This window comes from Porites lutea, chromosome 7, assembly GCF_958299795.1.
Source record: "Porites lutea chromosome 7, jaPorLute2.1, whole genome shotgun sequence".
Lineage (NCBI taxonomy): Eukaryota > Metazoa > Cnidaria > Anthozoa > Scleractinia > Poritidae > Porites > Porites lutea.
Genome location: NC_133207.1, coordinates 33,781,402 through 33,809,344, shown reverse-complemented (window position 1 = coordinate 33,809,344; position 27,943 = coordinate 33,781,402). Strand labels below are relative to the sequence as shown.

At 39.2% G+C, this 27,943-nt stretch overlaps 1 protein-coding gene and 1 pseudogene across 1 annotated transcript; one reads left to right on the top strand and one right to left on the bottom strand.

Annotated features, from left to right (window-relative positions):
* Positions 1-5,523: 5,523 nt before the first annotated feature.
* On the bottom strand, positions 5,524-26,688 carry LOC140944833 (uncharacterized). The gene is made up of 12 exons (XM_073393934.1): positions 26,446-26,688; positions 20,400-20,453; positions 20,174-20,230; positions 19,786-20,034; positions 19,551-19,682; positions 12,942-13,007; positions 12,082-12,142; positions 11,701-11,745; positions 11,107-11,297; positions 6,710-6,766; positions 6,118-6,187; positions 5,524-5,939 (listed from the first exon to the last, which is right to left on the bottom strand). The coding sequence occupies exons 1-12, from the start codon at positions 26,611-26,613 to the stop codon at positions 5,524-5,526; spliced, it is 1,566 nt and encodes a 521-aa protein (XP_073250035.1). The 5' UTR covers positions 26,614-26,688.
* Positions 21,663-22,186, top strand: LOC140943359 (uncharacterized; annotated as a pseudogene).
* Positions 26,689-27,943: the final 1,255 nt, after the last annotated feature.

Below are 27,943 nucleotides of genomic sequence, written 5' to 3'. Positions count from 1 at the left end.
TCGCTTAACTACTGGGACAATCGGGGTTGCCCATTCCCTGTATTCTTCCTTAGAAAGAATACCGTCCCTCTCTAAAAGTGGCAATTCTACCTCTACCTTGGGGCGGAGTGCATATGGAACTTGGCGTGGCTTGCGAAAGCTAGGCTGGCAGCTCTCCTCGACCTTCAAATCAGCCTTGTGGCCTTTAACTGTGCCCACACCCTCAGAAAATACAGACTCGTACTGCTGCAACAACTTATCCACTTTGCTTTGCATGACCCCTTCCGGAGTCTTGCTGAGCTTAAGGGCTTTGATTTCACCCCAGTTCAGCTGAATTTTGGAAAGCCAGTCACGCCCAAACAATGCTGGCCCCGGTGTCTCAACCAATTGTAGGGTTAATTCCTTTTCCTGGCCCTTGAACTTAACATTACACTTTATCTCTCCCTTAGGTGTGATTTTCTGTCCAGTGTAGGTTTTAAATGTTACAAGGCTCTTTGCAAGCTTTAAACGACCAAAATGCTCCTTATACTGTTTATATGGGAGCACAGAGACAGCTGAACCTGTGTCTAGTTCCATCTTGACCACCCCTCCCTGTACTTCGGGGTATTAACCTTAGGGGATCCCAAATAATCATCTCTGTCCCCATCATCACTGTCCACATAATTTGCTGGGGGTTGGGCTGCTTGTGTCTCCATTTTCTTGGATTCACAAGCCCTTACAATATGGCCGGTCTTGTTAAAGTGGTGACATTTTCCCTTTTTGAACGGACAACTTTTATGATCATGATTTCCCAAACAGTGGTAGCAACGTTGGTCACCCGGCTCTTTAGGGGATGGGAAACCCTTTTTCTCTGAAGGCTTAGCTTCTTTCTTAGATTCAGGCTTCTTGCTTGGCCTTGACTTGGATAACAAATCGACTGGGTTTAACTCTTTACCCCCCTGGAGAGCTTCAACATCCTTGTAAGATTGCTTAATAGCGATGGACTTCGCTACAGCAATGTCAAATGTCAGTTCCTTGATTTTGAGTTTCAAGAGCTCTGACATCATTCTCTTATCTCGAATACCCGAAACCAATCTATCCCTGAGCCTTTCCAAACGCATGGCATCATTAAACTTGCAATCCGTAGCTAGATGCTTTAAAACAGCAACATTCTGACTCACCGTTTCGCCTGCGTTAGGGGCTTGGTTGTCAAACTCATACCTGGCAACTAAGGCAGATTTCTGGGGATTCCATTGCTTTTGAAGACGCTCTACGATCGTGTCGTAAGTGAGAGAATCTTCTCTTACCAATATCGGGGTCATCAAGTCTTTCGCCAGTTGGTACGTTTCAGTGGGAAGATTAGTTAACAGGACGGCTTTCTTCTGTTTCGAGTCGGTCACTCCATTGGCCACGAAGAAAAATTCTAGCTGTTCTGCATACGCCTCGAAGTCAGCTCCCACTGCGAACTTCTGAACTTTGCCGATGTTACGAAGCGGATTTGGTGCCGCATCAGACTTGTTTGGCATCTTGAAACGTCGTATGGATCTTTTTTAGGAATGTCTTCACTTTCTTCACTTGCTGTAAAATATCCCTTAAGATCCCATCCTTGTCGCCAAAATTGTCATGTACTGACGAGAGTTCGGAGAACACACCCGGACAACATGGCAGTTCACTAGAAACACGTTTTATTGAATCTATGCGTGTGCATGTAATTATTATATATGGTAAACGCACAGAGAGACCATAACAATCCTGATGTGTTTCAAAATATAACACAGTCTTCCATTGCAAATGCAGCCCTACGGACAAGGGGGTCTAGCGGGCCCTTCGGTTTAGACGCTGATGGGTGGAGGAGAATATTGGTGTTGAAGAATTCTGGAGCCTGTGGTCATAATCTTAGGAGTGCATTAGCCACCTTTGCCTAAAGATTAGTACTATTGAAACAGAAGTTCTTGTTGAAAACGGCAGAACATACACAACCTGGAAGCTTACACAGCTTGCCGGCTGATTCCTTTAGATAAGAACCCTGTTGTTAGACCTATTGGTGTCGGTGAAGTACTACGAAGGATTGTTGGGAAAGCCATTCTTCCAGTCATTCACCAGAGATCATGAGTTCTGCAGGAAATTTACAACTCTGTGCCGGTCAAGCAGGTGGATGTGATGCCGCTGTACATGCTATGAGTGACATGTTGGAGGAAGAGTCCACTAACCCATTGCTCTTGGTGGATGCAGACAACGCCTTTAACTCGCTTTACCGAAGGGTCCTCCTCCATAATATCAAGTATTTATGCCCACCGATGGCTATTTATATCAGGAACTGCTATAGTGTGCCGTCTCGCTTATTTGTACTCGGAAGAACCGAAATTTCATCATCAGAAGGGACGACTCAAAGGGATCCCCTTGCAATGCCAGTATATGCCATTGCCATAACCCCCTGTAGGAGATAATCAAACCTGAATCTCCAAAAGACATAACATGAAACATGTAGCTTTTGCAGATGATCTGGGTGGAACAGGTGAACTGCTAGAACTGCGACGCTGGTGGAATAACATTGTGTTGTGGTGTCCTAAGTTGTGATATATAACCCGAACCCTTCAAAGTCGTGGCTTGTTGTAAAGCGAACAGTTGAGGAGAAAGCACGAGAAATCTTCGGAGGAATCAGCATCAACATCACAACTGACGGGAGAAAATATCTTGGTGGCTACATTGGAAGTGAAAGTGGATGCGGCAAATACGCTGAGGAACTGGTAAGCTCGTGGTGTGACCAACTGAAAGTCCTGCCGAAGATTGCAGAGACAGAACGACAAGCAGCTTATGCAGCATTTGTGAGTGGGTTCAAGAAAAAAATTGACGTATTACATCAGAACAATGCCCAACATCGAGCAACACCTGACGCGACTGGATGTAATTGTTGATAATGTATTTATTCCAGCAATTACGGATGGCCACATATGCTCCGCGGATGAACGACTTTTGCTCTCCTTACCTGCAAAGAAAGGTGGTTTGGCAATACCTATGTTCTCGGCTGTTGCTGATATTGAGTTTGGTAATTCCTGCGAAGCTACCGAACAGCTGATTGAACATATCAGCAAGCAGGACAGCACAGCACCAATGGATAGTGAACAACTCAAGACCGCAAGGAGAAGCATTGCCAACACCAGGGAAGAGCTGAATAACACCACCCTACAGCAGCTTCGCGAGAAGATGAGCCCAGAACAACTGAGGTTAAATGACCTAGCACAGATGAGGGGTGCCTCGAGTTGGTTAACAACATTGCCACTAAAGTCAGAAAACTTCGACCTGAATAAAAGGGAATTCTACGATGCGCTCAGCCTTAGGTACCGCTGAACACCGAAATACCTTCCATGTACATGTCCTTGCGACAATAGATTCGATGTTGATCATGCAATGTCGTGTATGAAAGGCGGATTTGTCCATTGGAGTTATGACGACGTGCGAGACCTGTTCGCATCCCTTCTCAAGGACGTATGTCATGATGTTGAGGTCGAGCCACACCTTCAGCCTTTGACAGGAGAAGTTTTAATTAGCAGTGCCAACTCCTCTGATGAGGCTCGTTTGGAAGTCAGCGCACGTGGTTTTTGGCAAAGGGAGCAACGTGCATTTTTTTATATCAGGATTGTTAACCCGTTCGCAAAGAGTCACCTTAACCAGAAACTTAACACGGCTTTCTCGAGCAATGAGAACGAGAAAAAGCGACACTACAGTCAGCGAATTATTGAAGTCGAGCCTGGCTCCTTCAGCCCTTTCGTGTTCTCACCATATGGTGGAAACGGTAGAGAAGCCGAGCGATTTCTTACCGAACTAGCTCAAAAACTATCCGATAAGAAGCAGATGGATTATAGCATTGTGATTCATTGGTTGAGATCAAAACTATGTTTTAACCTATTGAGATCAGCAGTTTCACGTGTAAGAGGCTCCAGTACAACTAAACATGAGTTGAACACTGATTTTAGCGGGGCAGCAATGGCAAATGTGATTGGAAAGTTAAAGTAGACACGTTTCAAGCATTGTTTTGAACATTTTTCTCTACTTTTTTTTTTACTCAAGCCTAAGGCTTTCTATTTTAGATACATTTTTATCAATGATTTTGTGATGACCTTTATCTTATGCTTGTATATTGTAATCTTTTATTGGATGTTTTTTAACAAATTTTTATCTCTCATTAAAGCATTATTATTATTATTATTATTATTATTATTGTTATTATTATTATTATTATTATTATTATTATTATTATTATTCTTATTATTATTGTCTCTATTATCACGGTCTTTGCTGGTGTTCTTTTTGTGCATCAGCCGGGCACAAACCATGCACCTAGAGCGTCAGTCACTCAAGTCAATCATTCTGTTCATACACTGAGCACCTTTCTAAGGATTCGTGCAGATCCCAGCATGCAGATCTTTTGAATCTCTGTCATACTAGCTCTCTCTGATACTTTCTTGATGTTTTCTACCATACCCTTCTTCACTGTACCAAGCGCACCAACAACCACAGGGATCACTACGGTTTTCATATGCCACATTCTCTGTATTTCTAGTTCTAGGTCTTTGTACTTGCATTTTTTTTCAGTTTCCTTCAGTGCGATATTTCTATCTGATGGAACAGTCATATCAGTAAGTTTGCAGGTGGAATTCACTGAATCTTTAACGATGATATCTGGTCTGTTCGCTGTTATAGTTCTATCAGTATTGACTGGCATGTCCCACATGATGGTGGTGTTGTTATCTTTATTGTGTATCACGGTCTCTGGTTCGTGTTCGTACCATTTGTCTGTAATCTCTATATCATGATCTTTACATATGCTCCAATGGAGATATGCTGCAGCATTATTGTGCCTGGAGATGTACTCTGTTTTGGCTAATACCTCACATCCAGATACAATATGGTCCACTGTCTCTTCATGTTGCGAACACAATCTGCATTTGCTCTCCACTTGCTGGCCACATATTACTTTCTGGTAGTTTCTGGTGTTTATTGCCTGGTCTTGAGCTGCAACAAGTAGTCCCTCTGTTTCTCCTTTCAAATTACTTGACAACCATTTGTTGGTAGTGACTGTGTCTACATTATTATTATTATTATTACTATTATTATTACTATTATTATTATTATTATTATTATTATTATTAGGTGATTTGTAAATCTCTCCAGGAGCTCTCTTGGCGTTTTCTCCCATGAATGCTCCACGTTCTTAGACATGATGAATGACATTGGCATTGACAAAAACCAGAAACTTTATATAATCAAGAAAATGATAAATATAGCCATTAAAGCAGCATATTACATCTTTCGTTGTAGAAATAGGAACTGGGATAGCCCAGACTTAATGCAATTTTGATTTCTTTTCTTTTTTTTCTTTTGTTTTGTTTTGTTTTGTTTTTTTGAATAATCCAATCTCAAGCAGCATTTGTAAATTGCCTATACGTAGCGATGTTTACAATTGTGGATTCAAAAACACAAAAAAGTTTCCATTATTAATCTAATTCCACAAAAAGATGACCATCGGTAAGTTACAAATCCAAAGGCAAGCTGTCGGCTACAGCCTCAGCCTTCGAGCACTTTCCTTAGCAATTTTCCAGTTACAAGTAACGCCGCCTTCTGTAACACTTCAACCTTAATAGTGACACCTATTGTTTCCAGGTGTTGTTTAAGGTTTTTCGGAATTATGCCAAGTGCACCTACTACCACAGGCACAACATAAGCCTTGGTGTTCCACAATCTTGTTATTTCTCTCCTGAGATCTTGGTACTTCTTTTCAATCTTTTCCTTCTCTTTTTCAGCTATACGGGCATCTCCAAGCACAGCAATTATCAACAATAAAGCAACAGTTTTCTTCCTTATCCAGGATAACAATATCTGGCCTTCTACTTTGTATTTCATAATGTTTCTGTATTGAGAAATCCCACAGGAGCTTTGCCTTGTCACTTTCCATTTCTCTTTCTGGTTCATGTTCATACCATCTGCAGCATGAAGTTATGTTTTTTGAGAAATGTCCCAGTGAACTGTCCTGGCCACATTATCGTGTCGATATCGATATCTATACCTATTATTATTATTATGATTATTATTAGTAGTAGTAGTAGTAGTAGTAGTGTGGTAAAAAAGCTGGATGTATGGTTTCAACAATGCTTGACATACGAGGTGCTTTTTCTATTCCAAGTACTTCTGTTCCTGTAATCCACTTATGGTGTTTGTATCTTGGAGTGATCTGAAAAAAAATCGAACAGTGTTTTCGACTTCAAGCTGCCTGTTTTTGTTCATTTTTCCATCCTTCAGTGTGCTATAATTAAAGATTGAAAACTTCTCTAATACTAACAGTGGTTGTTTACAAAACGTTTCCGAAAACATCGGTTGGAAAGTAAATGGAACACAACTTTTCTTGTGTCGTTTCAACGGAAAATGTCCTGGAGCAAAGGAACATCCCGAAAGGTAGTCCTGTTTCTCCGGACGGAATATTCCAAACGGAAATTTGTGGTCCATTTCTTGAAAGCCACCTTTAATACCAGTATCAGGCTTTTGCGGTCGTTTTTCGGCCAGTGGAACAGATTTGTGCATAATTTAAATGCGATTCTAGGTATTAAATTTACCAGTTCTGAAATTTCTTTACAATTTACCCAAACCTAAAATTAGTCGGCTTGCCCGCCAGGTAAATGGCTTATAGAAATAACTTTGAAAATGATCAATTTCATGATACATGACTAATTTCAGTGCAGGCACATAAGGAACTTACCCAATACGCAACTTGCTTGCCGTGCATCACCCCAGGGATTAAGAAGTGATTTTGACTCTGCGAAAAAACACAAATTGAATACAATTCTCATCATGCCCTTGACAGCCTACTCTGTTAAAACATGCTGCCTTTGCTTACCACTAGATCTTTGTGGTGCTTGTGATTAGGGTAAGGGTTATGGTCAGGTAATGCTTCAACCGACCTAATTACTACAGTCAAACAACCTGTTTTAAACTAACCTCTATTAATTTAATTAAAGGTCACTTAACAAAGTCCAGTAAATCATTTCCCTTAATTACTGTAAAACTGACGTTTATTTAGCGGTCGCAGTCACCTTTTTCGAGTTCCTAAAGAGTTTTTTTTTTATTGTCATTACCCGTATTAAACGGTGTTTTTTTTTACCTTATTAGTGCTGCAGATACACTTTGCATGGCGTTTAGTGGCCTTTTACTTCCTTTCTTTTGAATGAATTTTTTTTTGAGGTCGATAATAGATATTTCGTTCTTTCACTATCCTCATTTTCTCGAATAATAACCCAGGGTTGACCGCTTCAGTTATAAAGTTTTAACAAAAAAACTTACGGTTATGTTCCCTGATCGTTGTTGGCTTCCAACTTGGTAATATAACTGGTAGGCAGTAATGGAGCTATAATTAAACGCTGGTTTATTCCAGGAAATGTTAGCAACAAAGCTATCCCTTTGTGGCGAAGGGTAAAAGTTACAAGCTTTTGATTGGACCTTCACTTCGTTTCGAGGCACAGCTGCGTAGAGGGAAAAAATGGAAATTAACCTCAATCTTGTTGTTGTCGTCGTCGTAGTAGTAGTAGTAGTACTTGTAGTAACAATAATGATGACAACGCTGACGATTGACGATGATATAGTGATGATGATAATAATGACAATAACAATTATTATAATTCATTCAAAACATTTCGCAGTTTCTGATTGGCTCCAATCCCGCGGCTAATTTTTCATAACCAACTGGCGCTTACCAAAATTATTTGGAAGATGCGGGTAACATACCATCGATTAAATAGTATATTTGATTGGAAACGAGGCTACTTGGGCAATAGTGAATGAAAAAAATGCAAAATAGCTGAATTTTTCACTAAAACTGAACGGAAGAAATGTAAGAATACGCAAAACATCTTGCTCGACGGATGTTGTTCAGTCTTTGAGGAGTATCTGCAAGACAAATGATCTGTTTATATCCTGAAGCCGAATCGTGCCGAGAAATAGGTCAAAGTTTTGAAAAATGTCTACGAAGAGGTAAACATGCTAAGAACTTTGAATATTTTGAATGAATATTTAAACAATTACTGCATTTGTATGATGTGAAGAATTATGCTGATCTTGGAGGCTATTGACTAACAATAAACGATTCTTCATCTGTAACAAAAGAACGGATCGAAACGTACCAATGAATACCAATCAGGCCAATAAAAAAGAGTTTAATACCATCAACTGACGTGATACCGCTGAATATGATTCTGAAGATGACTAGAACTGAACAGGTTGTCAAAACGACAGTCACTGCCAACAACAGTCCTATTCGGGATCCACCTACGTATTGAATTATTATTTTACTGACTATCTTCATGTATCCATTTTTAGTTTCTTAGTACTTGAAAATAAATGAGCTCACCAGGCGTAGTAAAAGAGCTGAAACGCCTTTCCGATGATGGAATGTTGTCAGGAAACCTTGGTCTGACCTGTTGATGGATGGTCAGCGATGAGCGGGAAAGATGGCGGTAATTTTTGAGCTTCGTTAAATTTACAGTGAATTTAACTTATCAAAGCTACCCTTTCCATTTTTTTTTCTTCTTTTCTCGTTTTACATTTTGTCCTAATTCATCTACGTACCATTATGGGAGGTCTAACGTCAGAGGAATTCAAGAATTTGTTGGAGAAGGCTTTAGAGCCTCTACGCAAATCGATTGATGAAGTGAAGAAGTCTATCGCCACCGCGAACTCTAATTACGACCAACCACTAACAAAAATGTCAACCTACGAAATAGGAATGACAGAACTGGTTAATGAGAACAAGAGTCTAAAAGCTGAGCTCCTGTCAAAGATCATTAGTTACTTGTATTCTTATTAGCAGTTGTGTTGTTTCCCAAATTACCTATAAATTAGTCTTTTGTTAAATTCTGTCACCTTTTCAAGTCTTAATGTTTTTTTCTTCTATACTTTAAGATATAACTTGTTATTAGTTGCCATAGTTATTGTGTGCTCTTCTTATATTAATGTTTTGTATTCTAGACTTCATAGCATACAAATAGCGTTTTTTCTCCCCTCTCTTTTTTTTTTTTTATGTGTGCATTTGTGCTTCACATTTCTTCCTGACCTGTAATCTAATTTTACTTAATAATGATGTTGAGTGGCTACCTGGCTCCGCTAGCCCCCATGGTTATTCCAGGCAGGCAGTAGTCTAATTTTTACTGTTAATATTTTCATTGTTGTAATTTATTTTTGAGCAAGAGTGAGTACAAATAGAGATTGATTGATTGTTGAACCATTTAATTATGTTTAAAAAAATCAATGAAAATCCTAAGCCTTCCCTTCAAAACAGTCATCAACACGCTGCATTTATAACTAAAATCTCTTACGTCGATTTTGTAAGTTGTTCCAGGTAGTAGATCCTTTAATAGCAAGTTAGGATCCACCTGCAATATAATAGTCACTGTTAAAGGGACACTTTTTTTGGGTGGTGGTGGTGGTAGTGGTGGTGGTGGGGGGGGGGGGAGGATTATTTTGTGAAGGAAATAAATAAGGGTAGAAAAGTTATATGTTGCAGGTAATGTTTTTATTTCAGTTAATTTTTGTTTTTCCTTTGTTTCAACTTATGCACATAAACCAGTTGGTGGCTGACTATCTGGTACTTCTCTTCTTATTATTCGCTTCATATTTTAATTTCTAACAACCCCTAAATCCAATATTTTTGCAATTTTCTAAAATTTCAAACATCCCCCTCCCCAATTTCTATAAATTAGAATAATCATCTAAAAAATTCTCAAAAAAATCATTGAACCAAGGACTACAACTTAATGGCGTCATTTTTAAATGCATGAAATATCGGCTAGATGTTAACGAACAAGGGCAGAAATAGATGAAAAACAATGCTTTTAACCAGAATGCCCCGTTATGATCAACTCTACTGTGTTTAGTAAATTATTTTACTGTTCGGCTGTATGGGCTGGTACTTATAAACAGAATATCCATAAATTACAACTTATGCAGAACTTTGCTGCCCGTATACTAACTGATACAGGGAAATACGACGGTCACTATCTTACCCCGGCCTTGAAAGCTCTTGGCTGGCTAACTATAGAGGAGCAACTTCGGTTGCGGGACGTGACAATGATGTACAAATGTGTTAACAATTTAGTGCCACCATATATTAGCTGTAAAATAGGGAAGAGATCCAATGCGCTACGCTTACAATGTCCGCAACAGTGAAGATCTAAGCCTGCCAGGATGCCGGACAGCGGCTGCCCAGAGTGGCTTCTTTTACTGAGGGCAGCAAAAGCGTGGAATAGTCTCAGTAACAACACTAGAACTGCCCGATCATTAAGATCATTTAAAGAGCATGCAAAGGCAGAATTAATGAAGAAATAGGATGCCGGTATACATACCATAGTATATCACTACATTGTTAGTTATTATTAGAAGTTGTAATTTTTAAGTTGTTATTTATATATCAAGAACATGTAAGTCATTATATTTTATATTATTAGTCTTAGTTGTATTATATATACATATTGTAAATCAATTCTGAAAAGCCCCTCGGGGAGAATTAATAATAAAGTATTGTACTTGTATTGTACTGATTTATTTGTCAACATAATTTGTAATCAATCAAATACATAATTTGAAACTCTGTGATTCAAATATCCAGAGAACACGTGAATCATAACCTTTTCCTTTCTTTTGTGCATCTGGCTAACCTTTTTGTAATTCGGTAGCTCCTGCATACATAAACTTGAATCTCTCCACAACGACTAACTTGGGGACACAAGAAAGTAGCCATTGTAGAGAGGATTAAACAAGAGTCCATGTATGGACTGTCCGCCAAAAAAGTGGCCGTTGCGGAGAAGTGGCTGTTAGTGGAGGTTTGACTGTATACAGGTCTTTTTTCGGGAAAGTTATGTTTCTTAGATTCTTGATGAGAAAAGTTTTCGGAAATTTGAAGATGAAGATATAATAATAATGCAACAATATACTTACTTACTACTTAAAATATGGAATGAATAGATAACAATTTTCTGCAGAAGTTTGCTTTATGTGAATAGAAGATCGTTTAATTACAGCGTGCAGTGCAAAAGTGAAGACATAGCGGTTATGAGTTGACAAAATCAAATCATCACCGGTTGCAGTGATCGATTTGTCAACGCTTACCGGACGGTGGAAACTTGAAAAGTTGTTTCCTTGCCATGTCCAAACATAGTACCCTGTCACGTTCTTGTAAGGGTATACTGGTGGATCCCAGGCGATATTCACTTGGAATCTATAATCATCTTGGGTTGTTAACCGAGAGGGTCTGATATTGTGTACTACCCTGTCTTCTATTGGTGCTTCTGGTGGATCAACTAAACATGTAACATAATGACCAGGAATTACTTGACGTATTTCATCAAAAGAAACGGATGATAAAATTATTATATAACAATAATGTTTTCACGTTACTGTTATGTTAATTATCTAATGTATCAGGTCAACAAAGGAGATTACCACATGGGAGATATGTTAAAACAGAAACCCATAACCTAATGGGCTCCTGACTGAAAGTTGAATACTGTCTAGCCCTTTAATTTGTCGAAGCATGACGTAGCAATAAAGGACTACTATACTCTTGCTGCTTGAACAAAAGACATATTTTCTCGACTTCACAAACAAGCGTCATTTCAGGTATGTCAGCTAAAAATCGCAATCTACGTAATCTACATGCTAATGACTGCCTGTAAAGCGATGGTAAAGTATTGTAAAACTTACATTTGTAGCATTCACTTTTGGGAAAATTCGTTATATTTTGACAGCCTGTAAAAAGATGAACAAAGGCAAAAAACTTTAGTCTGCAACGATTTATCCTTACCCTCCTACCATTTTATCAGCTGTAGGTTTCATCGTTGGGTAAGAATAGGAGTACCCTTTGACTGCTAAAATATGACACAGGTATTAAGTGTATATAAGTCATTCAAACGATTCCGTTTTAGTTTTTAAAGGACTGTCGGTTATTTACTTAGGACTTTTCAAACAGGTTTATTTTTCACCTTTATAAAAAGGCATAAAAGCTCAAAAAATCGTATGCTTTTAATTAATCTTATTTCAATGTTTTTCATGTACATGATCATCACCAACGCCCTAACAATTTACCTGGATAGGTGTATATTAATGTTGCCTTATCACTCGCACTACAGCCAATCATCGAACGAACCTAAAAAAGCAAATTTACGTTAAACTCATCATGTTTAAGTATGTTTTTCGCGTCGGCGAATTTAGCCCATTAGAGGAGTGGTGTCACAAAATTTATCAAAATTCAAACAGTGTAGTGGGAAGTGTCTCCAAATTGAGAGGAACTCTAAATTAACCGCTGAAAAGGTTAAAAGAGAAGGTGTAATTAACACAGCAAATACAGAAGGAGGCGCGGATGAGCAATCTCTAATGGGATTTAAACGGATGCCAATTTTGTTTTTTTAAAACTAGTTAGCCTAACAGTTTTTCAAAGTCTATTTTTGTTGCTTTTAACATTTGATATTACACATTTGACCATCCTTGGAGACCCAGGGACAGTTAGTCGGGTCGATAAAATGTTCGTGGTGGAAGTTTACTGCCGATCTTACAGTAAACTTTCACTACGAACATTTCATCGACCCGACGAACTGCCCCTGGGTCTCCGAGGATGCACATTTGTCTGACACGAAGCTGTCATTTTTATATTTACAAGTAGTTTCTGAACCTTTTACAGAAATTCGGCTCAAGGAGCACGAAGAAGGATCTCTAAGTTAATGCTAGATGGCTCCCATAAATAACGATGTTTGAAAAGAAAGATGTTCTCATATGGACGCCATGATATTTGTTACATAGATATACAAAGCCGACTAGTGTTTCTGCATTGCTGTGCGATCCACGCAGGCTCCACCCGCGATGCGAATTTCGACAACATTATAAACCTTCGTAACGCGAGGGGCCTTACGGCCCCTTCTACGCAAGGAAATTAACATCTATTCACTCACCTCAACAAGATGATGATTACATCTTTTCGCTCTAGAGTACACATTTCCTGAAAAGGTATTATCCGGCTGCAAACAAGGCGAAATGAGTTATTTATCTCAGATTTTTGGGTGTAAATGTGCCCCGCATCTCACCCTCGGAGACCCAGGGCAGTCAGTCGGGTCGGGAGAAAAGGCGGAATGACAGTTTTCAAGTACGGGTGAAAGAGCCCTTGGGTACCCACTCTCATCGAACTATTTCCAAAAATTCAAGAGGATGGCGGCTCTTGATTGGGCACAAAAAATGCTTTGTATTATTGTGCCCAATCGGCGAACAGTTTCTCCTGAGTTCTCTTCGTGAGTTCGTACCAGACGGCTATTGTCTTGCCACACTTGCCCGGTTCGTTCACCAAGCTTGTGCGTGCAAGGGAAACCTTCATTTTCTACTTTCCTAACCAGAAACGAAGGAACTACCGATGAGTCGAAAAAAACGTTTGGGATGCTATCAGCAGGAGCAATTCAATTTGCTCCGAGAATATTCTGTTTTTGACTCATCACGATATATCGTAAATAATAAGAAGTTTAAGATGCGGCGGCGACGAGAAAGTTAAAGAAGTAATAGCTTGTAAAGGCAAAAAAAAGCTTTGCACGAGCATAACACGTTTTTGTACATTTCTTTGCCGTCAACTGCACAACTACCCGTGAAAATGCCTAATCAGTCATGTTTTGTGAGGGACGTAAACAAGCAATGACAAAATTCATTCTCTTCATGAACTTGGATATGGTTGATATAAATTCAGCTCCAGAAGAGTTCGCTTGCATTTGAAAAAGTAAGTGAGTTGGAATAATCACGATAGAAATAACTGAAAAAATATGAATTCACTTTTCCATGCGACGTTTTCGAGGTTGTCAGTCGTCGGGTATCTTTTAAAAACTCCTTAATATTTATGCAAGACGTGACAGGTGCAAGCGTGAATACCTGTTGCAAGCTCAAGCTTGTATTTTTGGAAAACCGTCTTTAGTTTTCGGGTAGACAGTATTTTGAAATCAAATGGGGATTTTATTTCAAACTGAAAGTTTCCTTACTGCGTGCATTTCTGTGGTGCATGAGCCAGACAAGCCGTGATCGAGACAATAATGAGCAGTCGTGTACCAACTCACGAAAAGAACTCAGGAGAAACTGTTCGCCGATTGGGCATAATAATACAAAGCATGTTTTGTGCCAAATCAGGAGCCGGCATCCTCTTGAATTTTTGGAAACAGTTCGGTGAGAGTCGGTATCCAGGGGCTCTTTCGCCCGTACTTGAAAACTTTCATCCCTCCTTTTCTCCCGACCCGACTGAGGATGCAGGCATCTGAGCAACTCCTTATTAAAGCGAGGGAATGGCGGAGGTATTTTCGTCTTCTCCTGCTTTCTGACGACTTTTTAAAGCTTCTTTCTTTTTCATTTTACGTTAACAATTAGTATTCATTGTATGCTAGATACGGACCTTCTTCGTTCTTTATTAGTCTTAAACCTGCCCGACGAGAGAATTTATCCAAGTTACACTAATAATTAATTAATTAATTTTATCTATCTTAGCGTGAAGAATTACTTTTCATTAAAAAAAAATGATAATATTCTATAATTCTGTGTGTAATTGTATTTTGGGGGTCATCCACTAGATTAGCATTAGCTTTTTGGATGATCCCAACTCGCTCCTTATCTAGTGACTACAATTTTTAATCTTCACTTATGTAATTGTATCAATTTGTCTGAACTATTTTTTTTATTTATCTGAATCACATGTAAATGGAGCTGAGTGAAAAAAATCTTCTTGTGTCGTCTTGTCTTGCTATAATTATTATTTGTTTATACAGTGTTTGACTCTGTGGTAACAATTTGGATCTAAGCGAGGTTTTCATGAGGAGTTAATTAACCTCCAACACTTCATTTTCCTCCCCTAATGGAGTCTAAGTCATTTTGGAAGGTAAAGGGGGCATTTTGGAGAAAAATAAGTCAGTAGCGGGGGCAAAAACTTTTAAAGATAATTTATATCATTTGTGGAAATGGAGCAACGTCAATGTTTGTATGAACCTTCAAAACTTCACATTTTCAACACGCTTGACCAATACTAAAAATTAGAAAGAGAGAAACGAAAAACAATTATAACTTGATTTTGAGTAATGCCGTTTGGCATATGTTTGCACACATACTGCCGTATCAATCTATTGAAAAAATATAAATCTATTATTTTCAAAATTCAAAACGTGTCAACTTAAAAAATAATGAGGAGATTGAAATTACCTACCCCTGCAGTTTCCCAATTTTCTGTCAAGAAGGGTTCCCTACTGTTACACTTGCGAGGATCCAGTTCCCACATAACGGTATATTTTGTGATGAGATGCTTATTATCTATAAAACATTATTTTGACGAATTGATTCTATTAATTGACACAATTTTAAGGACTAATTTTTCGTACTAGTTATCACACTTATTAAGTCCCGCTGATTATTATTTTATTAAAATTAGTCCTTATTTAGTACGTAATTAGTTCTTATTGATATGGGTATTATAATGATTTTTTATCTTTCCATTTAATTTAACCGATGTTAAAGGACAGAAAAACAGGCTAGTAGATAAAGATATTAAACCCAGTAAAAATGTGAAGCTTGGGTATCTAGGCTTCCTTGTGCTAAATATAATTTCTGTCTCTTTTAGCTCGATATACCGAACCCGCAGCACAAAAAAATGAGCGGGTTATTCACGTTATTTACGTCATGTTACGGGCCGGGTATAATTTTGCGGGAGCACAATTTTATTCGCTTGCTCAACGCGTCGAGTGATAAGCACCCCCATTCGATGTATGTGTCTTATTTTCTTATTTGGGTCGATATTGATTCAATCAAAATCTAAATTAAAAAACAAAATGGATTTAATCAAATAGTCAAATAGATAATTATTAAAAGATGGCGTTTATTTGGCTTAACACATGGTGATGTAGATAGTGATAAATTAGACAATCATGTAGATGAGCATCAACCAAAAAATGCACCAAAGTCACGCAGCCGTACGTCATAGGCGGGTTAGGGCTACGGGTTTAGTCGTACGCCATAGGCGACAGAAAATCGACGATTTTCACGAACACCTTAACAGACAGAACGCGGACATACAGTTCACCAAGGAGATCGAAGAAAATGGTAAGATACCTTTTCTAGACTGCATGGTCACTCGCGACAACAACAAACCAAAAACGACTATTTACAGAAAAGCGACACATACCGACCGATTACTAGACCAGTCTTCGTACAACCCGATCTCTCACAAGGCTACTACTATCCGGGCTCTGACGAGACGAGAGCAACTAGTTTGCGACTCACCTGACAGCCTACAAGACGAGACTGATTATCTTAACAACGTTTTTAGTGAGAACAATTACAACACGGACTTTGTTAGACGGAACACTCACAGTAACACTGATTCCAACACTCAGACCAACCCTGGCCCTGTTACGACAGCGACTATACCGTACATCAGAGGCACCTCTGAAACTATTGCACGTATATTACAACCTTACAATACACGAGTTGCACACAAACCGATAACCACTTTACGGCGACTGCTTACTAATGTTAAGGACAAAGACAAACCGGAGGACAGACAGGGAGCAGTATACAAGATCAAATGTTGCGACTGCCAGGCTTCTTACATTGGTGAAACCGGCAGAAACCTAAGCACGCGACTGACCGAACACAATCGAGAGACGAAGAACGGTGACGTCAACAATCACGTTGCTGAGCACCATTTAAAGACGAAACATCAAATTGACTGGGACTCTGCGACATGTATAACGTATTCTACAGACTACTATCACAGTCTTACTTTAGAAAGCTGGTTTACTAACTTAGAACAAACGCCACTGAATCGTAGCCAACAGTTACCAGCGCCATACAAACGACTTATTGACGAGATCAAGCAAAACTAACTACGAGAGAATGACAATTTGACTAACAATAGACGACTGTGTAACTGTGACAATAGACGGATCGAAACGCACCAATCACTGATTACGAGTCTTCTTAGCCAATAACATCACGGCTTAACTGACAGACAACCAATAACTTCGCGACGTAATTGACCAATCAGATCAATAACCAGAGTATAATAGAATCAACTGACGTGATACAACTCACTTTGACTCTGAAGATGACTACCGCACAGGTTGTCGAAACGTCAGTCACTGTCAAAAGCAACAGTCCTACTCAGGACTACGTTCACCTGGACGATCAAACTCAACCTATTTTAGAAATACCCTTGTCATCATCAGAGTCTCTACTACTCAGAGCATCCGATTAGAGTGCGGAGGGTTCTGAGTTAGAATTCAGAATTGTTTTTTGGGTTCTGCCTGGTGTTTGATGCTCATCTACGTGATTTTTTAGTCTTAATAACATAAAACTCTAAAAAGAAAATCCTTTTCTTGATTTCAATTGAAGCAAAAATAGTACAAGTCTACAGGTTACGATGAAGAATCCCGTGAGCGAAATAAAAAGTGTTCTCATCCCAGTCAACAAGTTGTTGTTCTTAGCCTACTCAACAAGTTTCATAAGAGGAGGCTCCGCCCCAGGGTCCAACCCCTCACCCTTTTATAATATAATGTTTGACAGAAAGGATACCCCTTTTGTATACCTTCATTGGAAAATAGTACCTTTTTGACATAACTAACTTTTAATAAACCAAAATCCCACGATGGGCTCTTAGGCATGTCTTATTCCAAACTCTCAAAAAGGCACACTTTTCGGATAGAGCCTCCCCATATAGGCTATTATAGGGAGTACCCCTGGTTTTTTAACGACACACATTCTATTTTTTATTACCCACCGCTTGGTGGAGTCCATAATACAGTCAATAGGATTCTATTAAGGTCATTGACAATGTCAGGATCATACACTAGACTGTCCAAAGTCACATTTGTGACAGGTGCTGGCTTGACAAGAGCTGTAATACAATTGAGGGGTCAGTCGCTTACAACGATACAGCCTATATTGAACCAATAAAAATACCTAACTCTCGCCACAACCGAGAATTTACAGCAATTTGGCCACACGGATGGCAAAACGTTATTTTTGGGATCTGACAAGCCTGACATGTAAAACAAAGGAAAGGAAACAGAAAGAGGGACGATCGACTAAAAGAAGAGGATAGGACAAAAATCAAAATAGTTTTCCTGCTCCTAGTTTTTCATGGCTGCTATAATTTAGTTAACAAAAAATGTTTCATGGTTCTCCAAGATGCTAGATGATTTTCAATAATGTCAGCAGGTGTGTGGCCTTATCTTTAAAAAATGATCCAAAACCGATGGCACTTTTCAAACGATTGGCAATTATTCTTTGGAAACATCTGGCCAGAGGTTTTTAAAACCCTCGGACCTACAAGGAGGGGTGGATGTCAAGCCCTCTCTAAGGTTTTTCTCAGTCTTCTCCTAGACGATTAAACATAAGCTCCTGAAGTTTCAGTAGCTGTTTGTTTATCCCTCACAAGCATTTTGAGACAAGTTTAGTGATGGTCAGTTACTATGGTTACGAGTTATGACGTCATAAGCAGCAGGTAATCAAGCCATTTTTAAGTGATATTGTGGATAAAATGAGACGAATTACTTATTTATGTGTTATTCTACATGTCAAGCACAAAAAATGACCAATTCTCGCCGTTTTTACCAGATTTCTAATTCTAATGGCGGCCAAGATGGCGACCAAAAAAGTGGTGACGTCACAGGCCTCCAACAGCGCCACCACCGATAAAGTATACTTCGTCTCGTAGAGAAGGTCAAAGGCTTTCCACTTTTTCCACTAAAGGTAAAATATTTCGAAATACTGCAACATATCATTAGCACTAGGGAGGGATTCCATCAACCCCTCCCCCCCCTTTACCACGGTGGGGGGTATGACTTTCCGTGTACGTCCAAGAGTTAAAACATAGCTAGCGAACATTAAGACTGAAATAAGGTAAAAACGAAAGTTTTGCGGTGCCGCACTAAGTGCACGCTCACTAAAGCAGGAAAATTAAAGACGAGAAAAATTAAGGTAGAAAAAATAGAGAGAGAGCGGAGAAGGGAAGGGGGCAGGAGAAGAGAAGAAAAACGATGGTCACACGCAGCTTAGTTTTTATATTGGCTATAGTTTTGGGACGACTAAAAAGGACGGACAAAGGCTGTTTTAGCGTCACATTTTTATAAATCCAATATTAAAACAAACCACTTTCCTACACGATACATTTAGGGAAAGAAAATCTCCCACGAAGAGGAGATGAATAGTTAATTCATTTTCTTTTTCAGCATTACATCTCCTTTGTTCCTTTCCAAAAAAAAAAATTAAGATACCCAAAATTAAGATAATCAAACTCCTCCTCTCTCCCTCAATCCCTTGTGCTATACCTAAATAAATGCAGCCTTAATTAAAGATTTGAGACTAAAAGCCTGACTGCCACGTCCAAATGTTTGTTTATGATTCGACAAAGTAACAAGACTGGGTAATTTCTTTGAATGGCAACTGATCATGTACCAGGGGAATCAAGATCTATTTTAGCAACTCCATAAAATACTATTCAGCTTTTAATGTTACTTACTCGTTTCCACCGTTTGTTGCCCAACGCTTACAGATGAGTTCGCGGTAAGGACAGCCACTCTAAACTTGAATAATACTGGACTGTAGACTGGACGAAATGGAGGTGACCTGACGTAAGCGCAAAGACTTGGGAGTGATATTGTGGCCTCTGGTACAACAAAAACCTAGGAAACGCAATGAATTAGATGGACTATAAATAGCAACGATTAAGAAATGTAAACAAACGAGAGTAAACGTTCCAAAAACGATAGACTTTATTCAATCTACCTCTGACAAATAAACAGGCCGAAAAAAGTTTCGTCCACTTTCAGAAAACGACATTTCAATCATGTACACAGGGATACCAGTCGTATTTTGCACAGCCTCCCATTTCAAGCCGATGGAGGTCAAACTCCGGTTTGTTATTGAAGGTATTCCTGGGCTTGGGGTCGAGGAATTATCTCCATTTATTAGCGAAGACAAGTTTTTAACCTTGGTTAAAAACTCACAGCTCTCAAGACAGCTACTTGACGCTCTCTGAAATACAAAACAAATTCAATTGCTAAACGGCGAATTGAAATTATGTGAAATGACAAATGAGCTGAACATTTACAGTAAATTGGCACAGGTGTAGTGCACACGAACGTCAGGAATTTCCAAAGGTGTAGACACTTACGCATGTCTGTTTACATGCTGCCTCATCAGAATCAGATGATCCACATGGACCTAAGCACTAAAATTAAAGAAAGAGAAAAAATATCAAGGATAGAAAATGAATAATAATGTTAAATAGTGGATTCACCTATTATAAGTGTTTTCGATATTTTGTACTTTCCTTGACCCCATGAGATTGAATTGTGTTATCATTTTAAACTTCACTAAATGAAAATAATGCTACTTACTTCTTTACAATCATTTGTTTGACAGGGAATTTCAGTTTCATTGCTCGCCGGATTCTAAAACAAATTAAAGCGGAATAGGTTATAACAAACTTTAACCAGGGCCTATTTTATTGTTCTTATCGCTTAGGCTTCATTACCTTTAATCGTGAAAATCCCGCCAAACATATATCATAATTTCGTTTTTAACGCTTGTAATAAAGTACTGGCAAAAAAGGACTTCCTATCTATGAGAGAATTTAGCTCAGTGGTTGGAAGTCTTAATCCGTTGCCCACGAAAAGGTCAAAAGTCGAAACTGGTCTGATTTTTTTTGCCTGTGTATACTCTTCGCATCTTGGGTAGTCGCTTACAGGAGGATCGAGGGAATTTTCTCTTGATTCATTAAGCTACTTTAGAGTGAGTTAATTGATTCCTTTAGAATTCGCTTATTCGTTCATTCTTTCACGGCTATTGAAAAAATAAGGTTTGATGTTTATATGCGTTTTATTTGGATACAGACAAACATTTTTCTCACGGAGGTTAATTTGCCAAACACTATTAGATACTTCGAGTCCCCGACATTGAATATTTCACCCGAAACTGATTTCAAGGTTTTTGCTTATCGTTTTCCTGGTAATATCAATCATCGATTCTAACAAACTATAATCCAAAGTCAGCTCGAGGTAAACATTATATAGCGATCTTAAGAAAATATGAAATCACTTTTACGTGGACTGAAAAATATCGGTATGGGCTCTGAAAAACTGTATCGAAACACCTTAATTTAACCTCGAGAATTTCCTTTTCAGGGTTTATTATGTACAAATGCGATATCTTGTCTTTCTTTTCACACGCCACATAGAACTGTAAGCAAACTAAATGATAACTAAATTAATCATTAATCTAAACTTGAAAGGTACTTTCATTCTTGCTTTAGGCTCAAACCTCAAGAATATCCATATCATAAACTAACTTTTCTGACCAGATTTAGACCGTCCTTAAAAATCGACTGGGGGTGTGTAAAATGAAAAAAATCGAAAATCCCCAAACTTTGTCAGAACATAGGTCTAGGTAAACTATTTCTAGAAAAATATCTTTCAGTTCGACTGGATTTTTATTTTACGCGTACGGCGACTGTGGTGTACTGGGTACTGGCATTCGGGAATTGTAAGTTAAGCTGTGCCGATGGAGTAAAGAAAGCATGTTGACCTTGTATCCGACTGTGTGATTGACTTAGTATCTTCTGCTGTACTAAAACACTACAATGGCGACGAATACGGGATAAAATGTCAGAGAGAGCCTTTCCCCCGCTTGATCTATCGGGATCATCGTCTCAAGTTGCTCAGAAATGGCGAAAATGGAAACGGGCATTCGAGATAACGCCGAAGGAAAAGGTTTGGATAATACGCGAAAGAAAACTTTGCAGCTTCTACATTACGTGGGAATGGAAGTTCAGGATATTTTCCAGGATATTACAGACCCTGACCCAGTTAACGATAATCAGGATCCGTACGCTGTGTGCATTAGGAAACTGGATCACTATTTTCGTGCTGAAGAAAACATACCGTTCGAGCGACACGTGTTTAGGCAAATGGCGCCAAATGAAGAGGAACCGGTGGATAAACACCTAGTGCGTCTTCGCCAACAGGCAAGACACTGTAATTTTGGTGCTGCGTTAGAAGAAAGATTCCGAGACCAATCAATCGAGAAGTTAACCGATTTGGAGCTGAAAAAGAAATTGTTGGAAACAAGGAGAATCCCTTTGGATGCGATTCTCGAAAAAGCAAGAGCTTCGGAAGCGGCCAAATAACAAATGCAGTGTATGACGTCTGGAGCGAGTGTAAATGCCATCGGAAACAGAAAAGAAAAGGCAGGGGAAGAAGGGACATTTCGCTCGAATCCTTGTCCAGCAAAAGGAAGAAAGTGTGAAAAGTCTTTAAAATATGGACATTTTGCTTCTTGTTGCAAAGGAAATCATTTTCCGTTGGAAAGTGGTTAAGACAGCCAACAGAAAAGAGCTAGCAACGGCAAAAAAAGAGCTGGAAGACAGACAAACCAAGTGGTAGGTTACTCCGAGTAGGAAGGGCATGTCAGTTGCGAGGAAAGCATTTGCATTTGCTGTAGTGGATCGAGGAAGCAGCTCGAGGAGGTGTATGTGTATGGCTCGAGGAGGTGTCTATTTTAAGCGAGTCTACGATGAATGTGAGTATCGATGGTTTTGTTCAGGAAGTGTTGATTGATTCAGGGAGAGTGAGTAATTTGAAGGGGAAGGAGTATTTCTTTAAATTGAAGGGATTTGGTTTAAAGGGAAAGATTGAACATTGCTCAAAGAACTTGTTTGTTTATGGAGGAGAGCCAATTGATGTGATTGGTCAGTTTAGAGCTGTATTGTCTGCTGGGAATGTGAAGGTATCTACTGATTTCGTTCTTGTCAAGCGCGGGCGTTGCGTTCTGGAAAATGTAACTACAAGAGAACTGGGTGTTCTTCCACGTAGGACCTAATATGGTCCCAGGTGTAGGCTGGAATACTGTTCAAGATGATTTGGCAAGTGAGCTTAAGATGAAGCATCCTAAACCGTTTCAGGGAACAGGAAAGCTGAAAGATTTCAAGTTGCATTTACATGTTGACCCAAATGTACCTCCAGTGGCGCAAAAGTCAAGGAGACTCTTGTTTGCACTTCGTGGAAACGTTTGTACCAAAATAGATGAGTTGCGGAGGGAAGATAACATCGAGCGATTAGAAGCCCCTACTACGTGCGCGAGTCCCGTTGTTGTAGCACCCAAGCCTTCCGAAGAAATAAGACTTTGCGTGGACATGCGTCGCGCTAGTGAAGAGATCGTTCGTAAAAGGCTGCCTATGCCTACTGTTGATGAGGTCTTGGAAGAGTTAAATGGTTGTACGGTGTTTTCAAAGTTGGACCTTCGCTAGGGATTTCACAAGATAGAGTTACATGAAGATTCGAGGGACACTACTACTTTTATAATCCATGAGGGCATCTTTAGGTACAAAAGGCTCAATTTTGGGGTGAATGTTGCGCCAATTTGGGGGTGAATGTTGCGCTTGAAAAATACCAGCATGTTATCAGGCAAGCAAAAGCAGTAACAGAGGGAGTTGTTAATTTCACAGATGATTTAATATGCCATGGGAAGATTGTGTTAGAGCATGATCAGAGATTGCACAAGTTATTGGCCAAGCTCGAAGAGAACAATCTGACTTTGAACGGTGAGAAGTGTACTTTCAGAATGAATAAAATAGTCTTTATGAGAATTCTCCTTTCTCAGCATGGTGTTGGACCTACGGAGGAGAAAGTGCGGGCCGTGAAGGACGCCAGTCGTCCAACTACACCTTCAGAGGTGAGGAGCTTTCTTTGGCTGGCTGGATTCAGCTCCAGGTTTATTCCAGACTTTGCCACTATCGCAGAACCCCTATGAGCACTTACCAGGAATGGAGTCAAGTTTGAGTGGACCGAAGTACAGGAGAAAATGCTTTCCAAACAATGAAAGAGCAACCAGCAAAAGCGTCTATCCTGGCCTATTTTGACAAGACCGCACACATAAGGGTTATGGCGTATGCAAGCCCGGTAGGACTTGGCGCTTTTTTAGTTCAGGAGGTGAATGGGAAGAGCCGTGCTGTGTGGTATGCTAGCAGGCGTCTAGGTGATGTAGAGCGCAGGTATAGTCAAACTGAAAAAGAAGCTTTAGCTCTGGAATGGGCATCTGAATGGCTTACCTGAGTTGGACTTAGTGACTGACCACCAAGCCTTGAAGACTATAAATGGCCCAAGATCAAAGCCTCAGCTCGTATTGAACGATGGGTATTGCGATTACAGCCTTAAAACTACAGAGTGTGTTTTGTCTCAACAAGGAACAACAGAAGACACGTGATATGGTGTGATTCTGTGGGCGTTGAGAGTTCTAGGTCAGGGCTTAAATCAGAGTGTGCGGATATTTTTCATCAGAGCTTTCTCTGGTTGCTGCGACATGCTGAAGAGCCCCGAAAAGGGCGAGACAGCTGTCTATAGCTACAATCCCGCTCTGTTTTGAGTTCTTTTGGTGTCGTGTTGATGTCTTGCAGAGTTAATTTTCACGTAGTACGATCAGCATTGCAGAATTCTGCTTGCAGAATTTAATATGTCTACTTGAAGTTGCATTGCATTTCCTGTTCTGTGTCACACAAACCACAAGGGGCCCAAGCTCATTACATGAACGCAGACGTGACTCTTGCTTGCGAGCGGTATTGTGTTAAAAACGGTTTTTGCAAAGGTTTATATGGGATGTAAACGGTTTTTCTCAAAAGAGAGAAAAAATGTTATGTTTTTAAATAAAATCAACTTACTTTATTGCTTTGTTGTATTCTTTGTTGTTTGCTCGCGTCTCAAGCCGTTTTGAAGCGTTTTCGGCGAGTTAGCGCTATTTTGGTGTTCCACTGCTAGCGCTAACTCGCCGAAAACGCTTCAAAACTGGCTTAGACGCGAGCAAACAACAAAGAATACAACAAAGCAATAACGTAAGTTGATTTTATTTAAAAACATAACATTTTTTCTCTCTTTTAAGAAAAACCGTTTACATCCCATACAAACCTTTGCAAATATCCGTTTGTAACACAACACCGCTCGCATGCAAGAGTCACGTCCGCGTTCATGTAATGAGCTTGGGTCGCCTGTGCGCAAACGTGACATTCCTGCTCGGTGATATCGATGTGGTAGACGAAGAACCACTATGTGGATGTGCTGTGCATCTTTGGTAGGCTTTAAAAAAAGGCAGGTGTATAAATAGGGTTGCTTAGTATCATATTAAGAAAGTTACAATTCCAAGTTGAAACGCGTGAATTATTTTGAGTTCTAAACAGCTATGGCCTTTCAAACCCCTGTCGACCTCGACAATTTACCAAGAGTATAGATTGATCGATATTCCTAGACGCAAAATGTCATTTGTTAGGAAACGGTTCCCAACAAAATGCACACTACAAGGCATATACCTGTTTAAAAACAAATTTTCTCGGCAAATGGAAAGAGTTCTATCGGGATAAACGGATAAGTATCTTGTTAACCGGGATTATCCTAAGCTATCGTAGCCTGCAGTGTAGGAGTATTTTGGGCAGGCGAACGCTGGTTGTTTATATTCGTACCGGGAGAGGGGTAAGTAAAACAACTATTGAAGTAAAAAATAATATTCATGGCATCGTCTTTAAGACAATAGACTTGTTTGAAACTACGAAAAACTGGTAAGAGACGTTGTTCAACTTCAAAGACATCGTGGCACAGATCGTTTTAAAAGGGTCGCCTGCCGAGAAAGAATATTAGGGACCTTTAGCATCACGTTTTTCATGGGAAACTGCAAACCGCAAACCGCAAAATGTCACGTGACCACGGCCTTGCGGTCACGTTTGCAGTTTGCAGTTCACGTTTGAACCGCAGGAAGGGCTTCCAGCGGTAAGTGATTTACGGCAAGGTTTTTTGCCGCAAAAAAATGTACAGCCTCGCGTTTAAAGGTATGAACTAGCTTTTTATATCCGTTTGCGATGTGTTTGTTGGATTTTTGATCTCGAATCAATGAATTATTGCAGAGTTTTGGGCGATTAAAGTGATGCACTTCGACTTGATGAAAACAACATGGCGGCCGTCAACAATTAACGCGTAGTTCAAATCAATTTTATATTGGTTTCTGCCGTACGAACAAAGGAAAGTATTCTGTTCCAATCCAGTGTTAAATTTTTTATTTCTATCTTGTTCAGTTACAGAATTCATATCTTAACTCAGTCTCTGTTTAGTTCCTATTTTTAACGTATCACTCCGCGAATTTCATTTTATTTTGCTTATTTCTTTGAGACTGGGGAGCCCAGGCTTCATAAAGCCTTCTGGTTTCTTCTGGGCTCCCTTGCAACCTTACAATTCCTATTTGTATTCTTGTATTGTATTATATTTTGCCTAAATAAAAATGAACTGAACTGAACGCCTTGCTAAAGTGTGAAATCTCGCCAACGCGAAACTGCAAACGCGTAACTGCGGTTTGTGGTTTGCGGTTTGCGGTTTACCTCATGCTAAAGGTCTCTATTGAAAGGTGGCTCACCTTCGTCAAGCAGTTTGCATAGCATCTAGCTTTGGTAACAATCGCGTTGCTTGGGTTTTCACTGACCGAGTTACTACATCCAGTAAAAATCCAGAGAAAGATAAAAAAACTTGTAGGAATATTGAATGTAGAGCCAGCTAGCCTGCGTTGCAAGCCACATGGTAACATAATCCACACAGTCCAAATATTGTTGATATCTGTCCTGTTCAAAATGAAAGACAGGGATGCATCAGGAATATTGATAATAATATTGATATTCAAATTTGTTGAGGAATTGACGTTTTCGGCCGGCAGTGGGTTAAAATTTTGAGAAGAGGTACTAGGAGATAGTGGGGCATTACACTTTTTGTCTATTATCGTTATTTTTTCGCCTGGGGACATGGTAACTTTGTAACTTTGTAACTTTATTTGATTTACCACAAAATACAAATAACAATAAAACAAGGCAGTTACAGAAAAGCAAATGAAAGTGGCGAGAAAGCCCAAAAAGAAATCATGAGGCTTATAGACATTGGGCTCCCTCAGAGTAAAAATAAAGTCAACAGTAACAGTAAGGCCAGGATCGAAAATTAAATACAATGAAGGTAAGTATAAATTTACTAATTACATAGACTGAGTTGACAAAATATAAGGTATGGTACATGTAACAATAAGTACAAAATAATATCAGACATGTGAAGAAATATAACTATTTACTACAAGATTTATAACTAATAATTCATATAAAATTTATTTTTTCAATTTCGTTTTGAATAAGTGGAGAGAATCAGATTCTTTAATATTATTTTCTATAGAGTTATAGTAAGTAGGTCATTGGAAACTGACAGAAAATTTACGAAGGTTTGTTCTACAAAAAGGAAGGTGAAAATCGTTCGCGTGTCTAGTGGCATAGCTATGGACTTGTTTGTTTAAAGAAAAATAATTGTTGAACTTTGAAGGCAAAAGAGAATGGTTAAGAGAAAACATAAGTTTACCCAATTCTATTTGTCTGATATCGGAAAGTTTTAGTAGCTCTAATTCTTTGAAAATTGGGTCTGAATGAGAATCGAAAGTTGATTTAGAAATAATTCTGATAACTCGCTTTTGCAAAGAGACAAGACGGCGAAGATTGGTGTTGTACGTAGATCGCGATCCCCAGACAATAATACAATAATGAAGATAAGGATAAACTAAACAATAATAAAGAGTTTTTAGACAGGGTTTAGGTAGAAAAAATCTTGCTCTATTAATGACACCTACTGATTTCGAGATTTTACGAGCTACTTGAGAAATGTACGGTTTCCAAGACAGATGTTCATCAAGGACTACACCGAGGAAGACCGTTTCCTTAACCAGTTCGATTCTCTGTTCATTTATGCATATTTGCATTGGAAAATGATACCTTTTCTGTCTAGGCTTAAATAACATAAAGTTTGTTTTCTTCAGGTTTAAGGAGAGTTTGTTTGCCTTAAGCCAAGTGGATAATTTATTAAGTTCGGAATGGAGTGAGGCTGCCAGG

Excerpts from the sequence above, each read along its gene's own strand:
- LOC140944833 (XM_073393934.1), bottom strand. The coding sequence starts at position 26,613 with ATGTTACCATGTGGCTTGCAACGCAGGCTAGCTGGCTCTACATTCAAT. Across the intron at positions 13,008-19,550 it reads TCCTTACCGCGAACTCATCT|CCGGATAATACCTTTTCAGG; the intron begins GTAAGCGTTGGG and ends CCTTGTTTGCAG. Across the intron at positions 6,188-6,709 it reads GCAAGCAAGTTGCGTATTGG|ATCACTCCAAGATACAAACA; the intron begins GTAAGTTCCTTA and ends ATTTTTTTTCAG.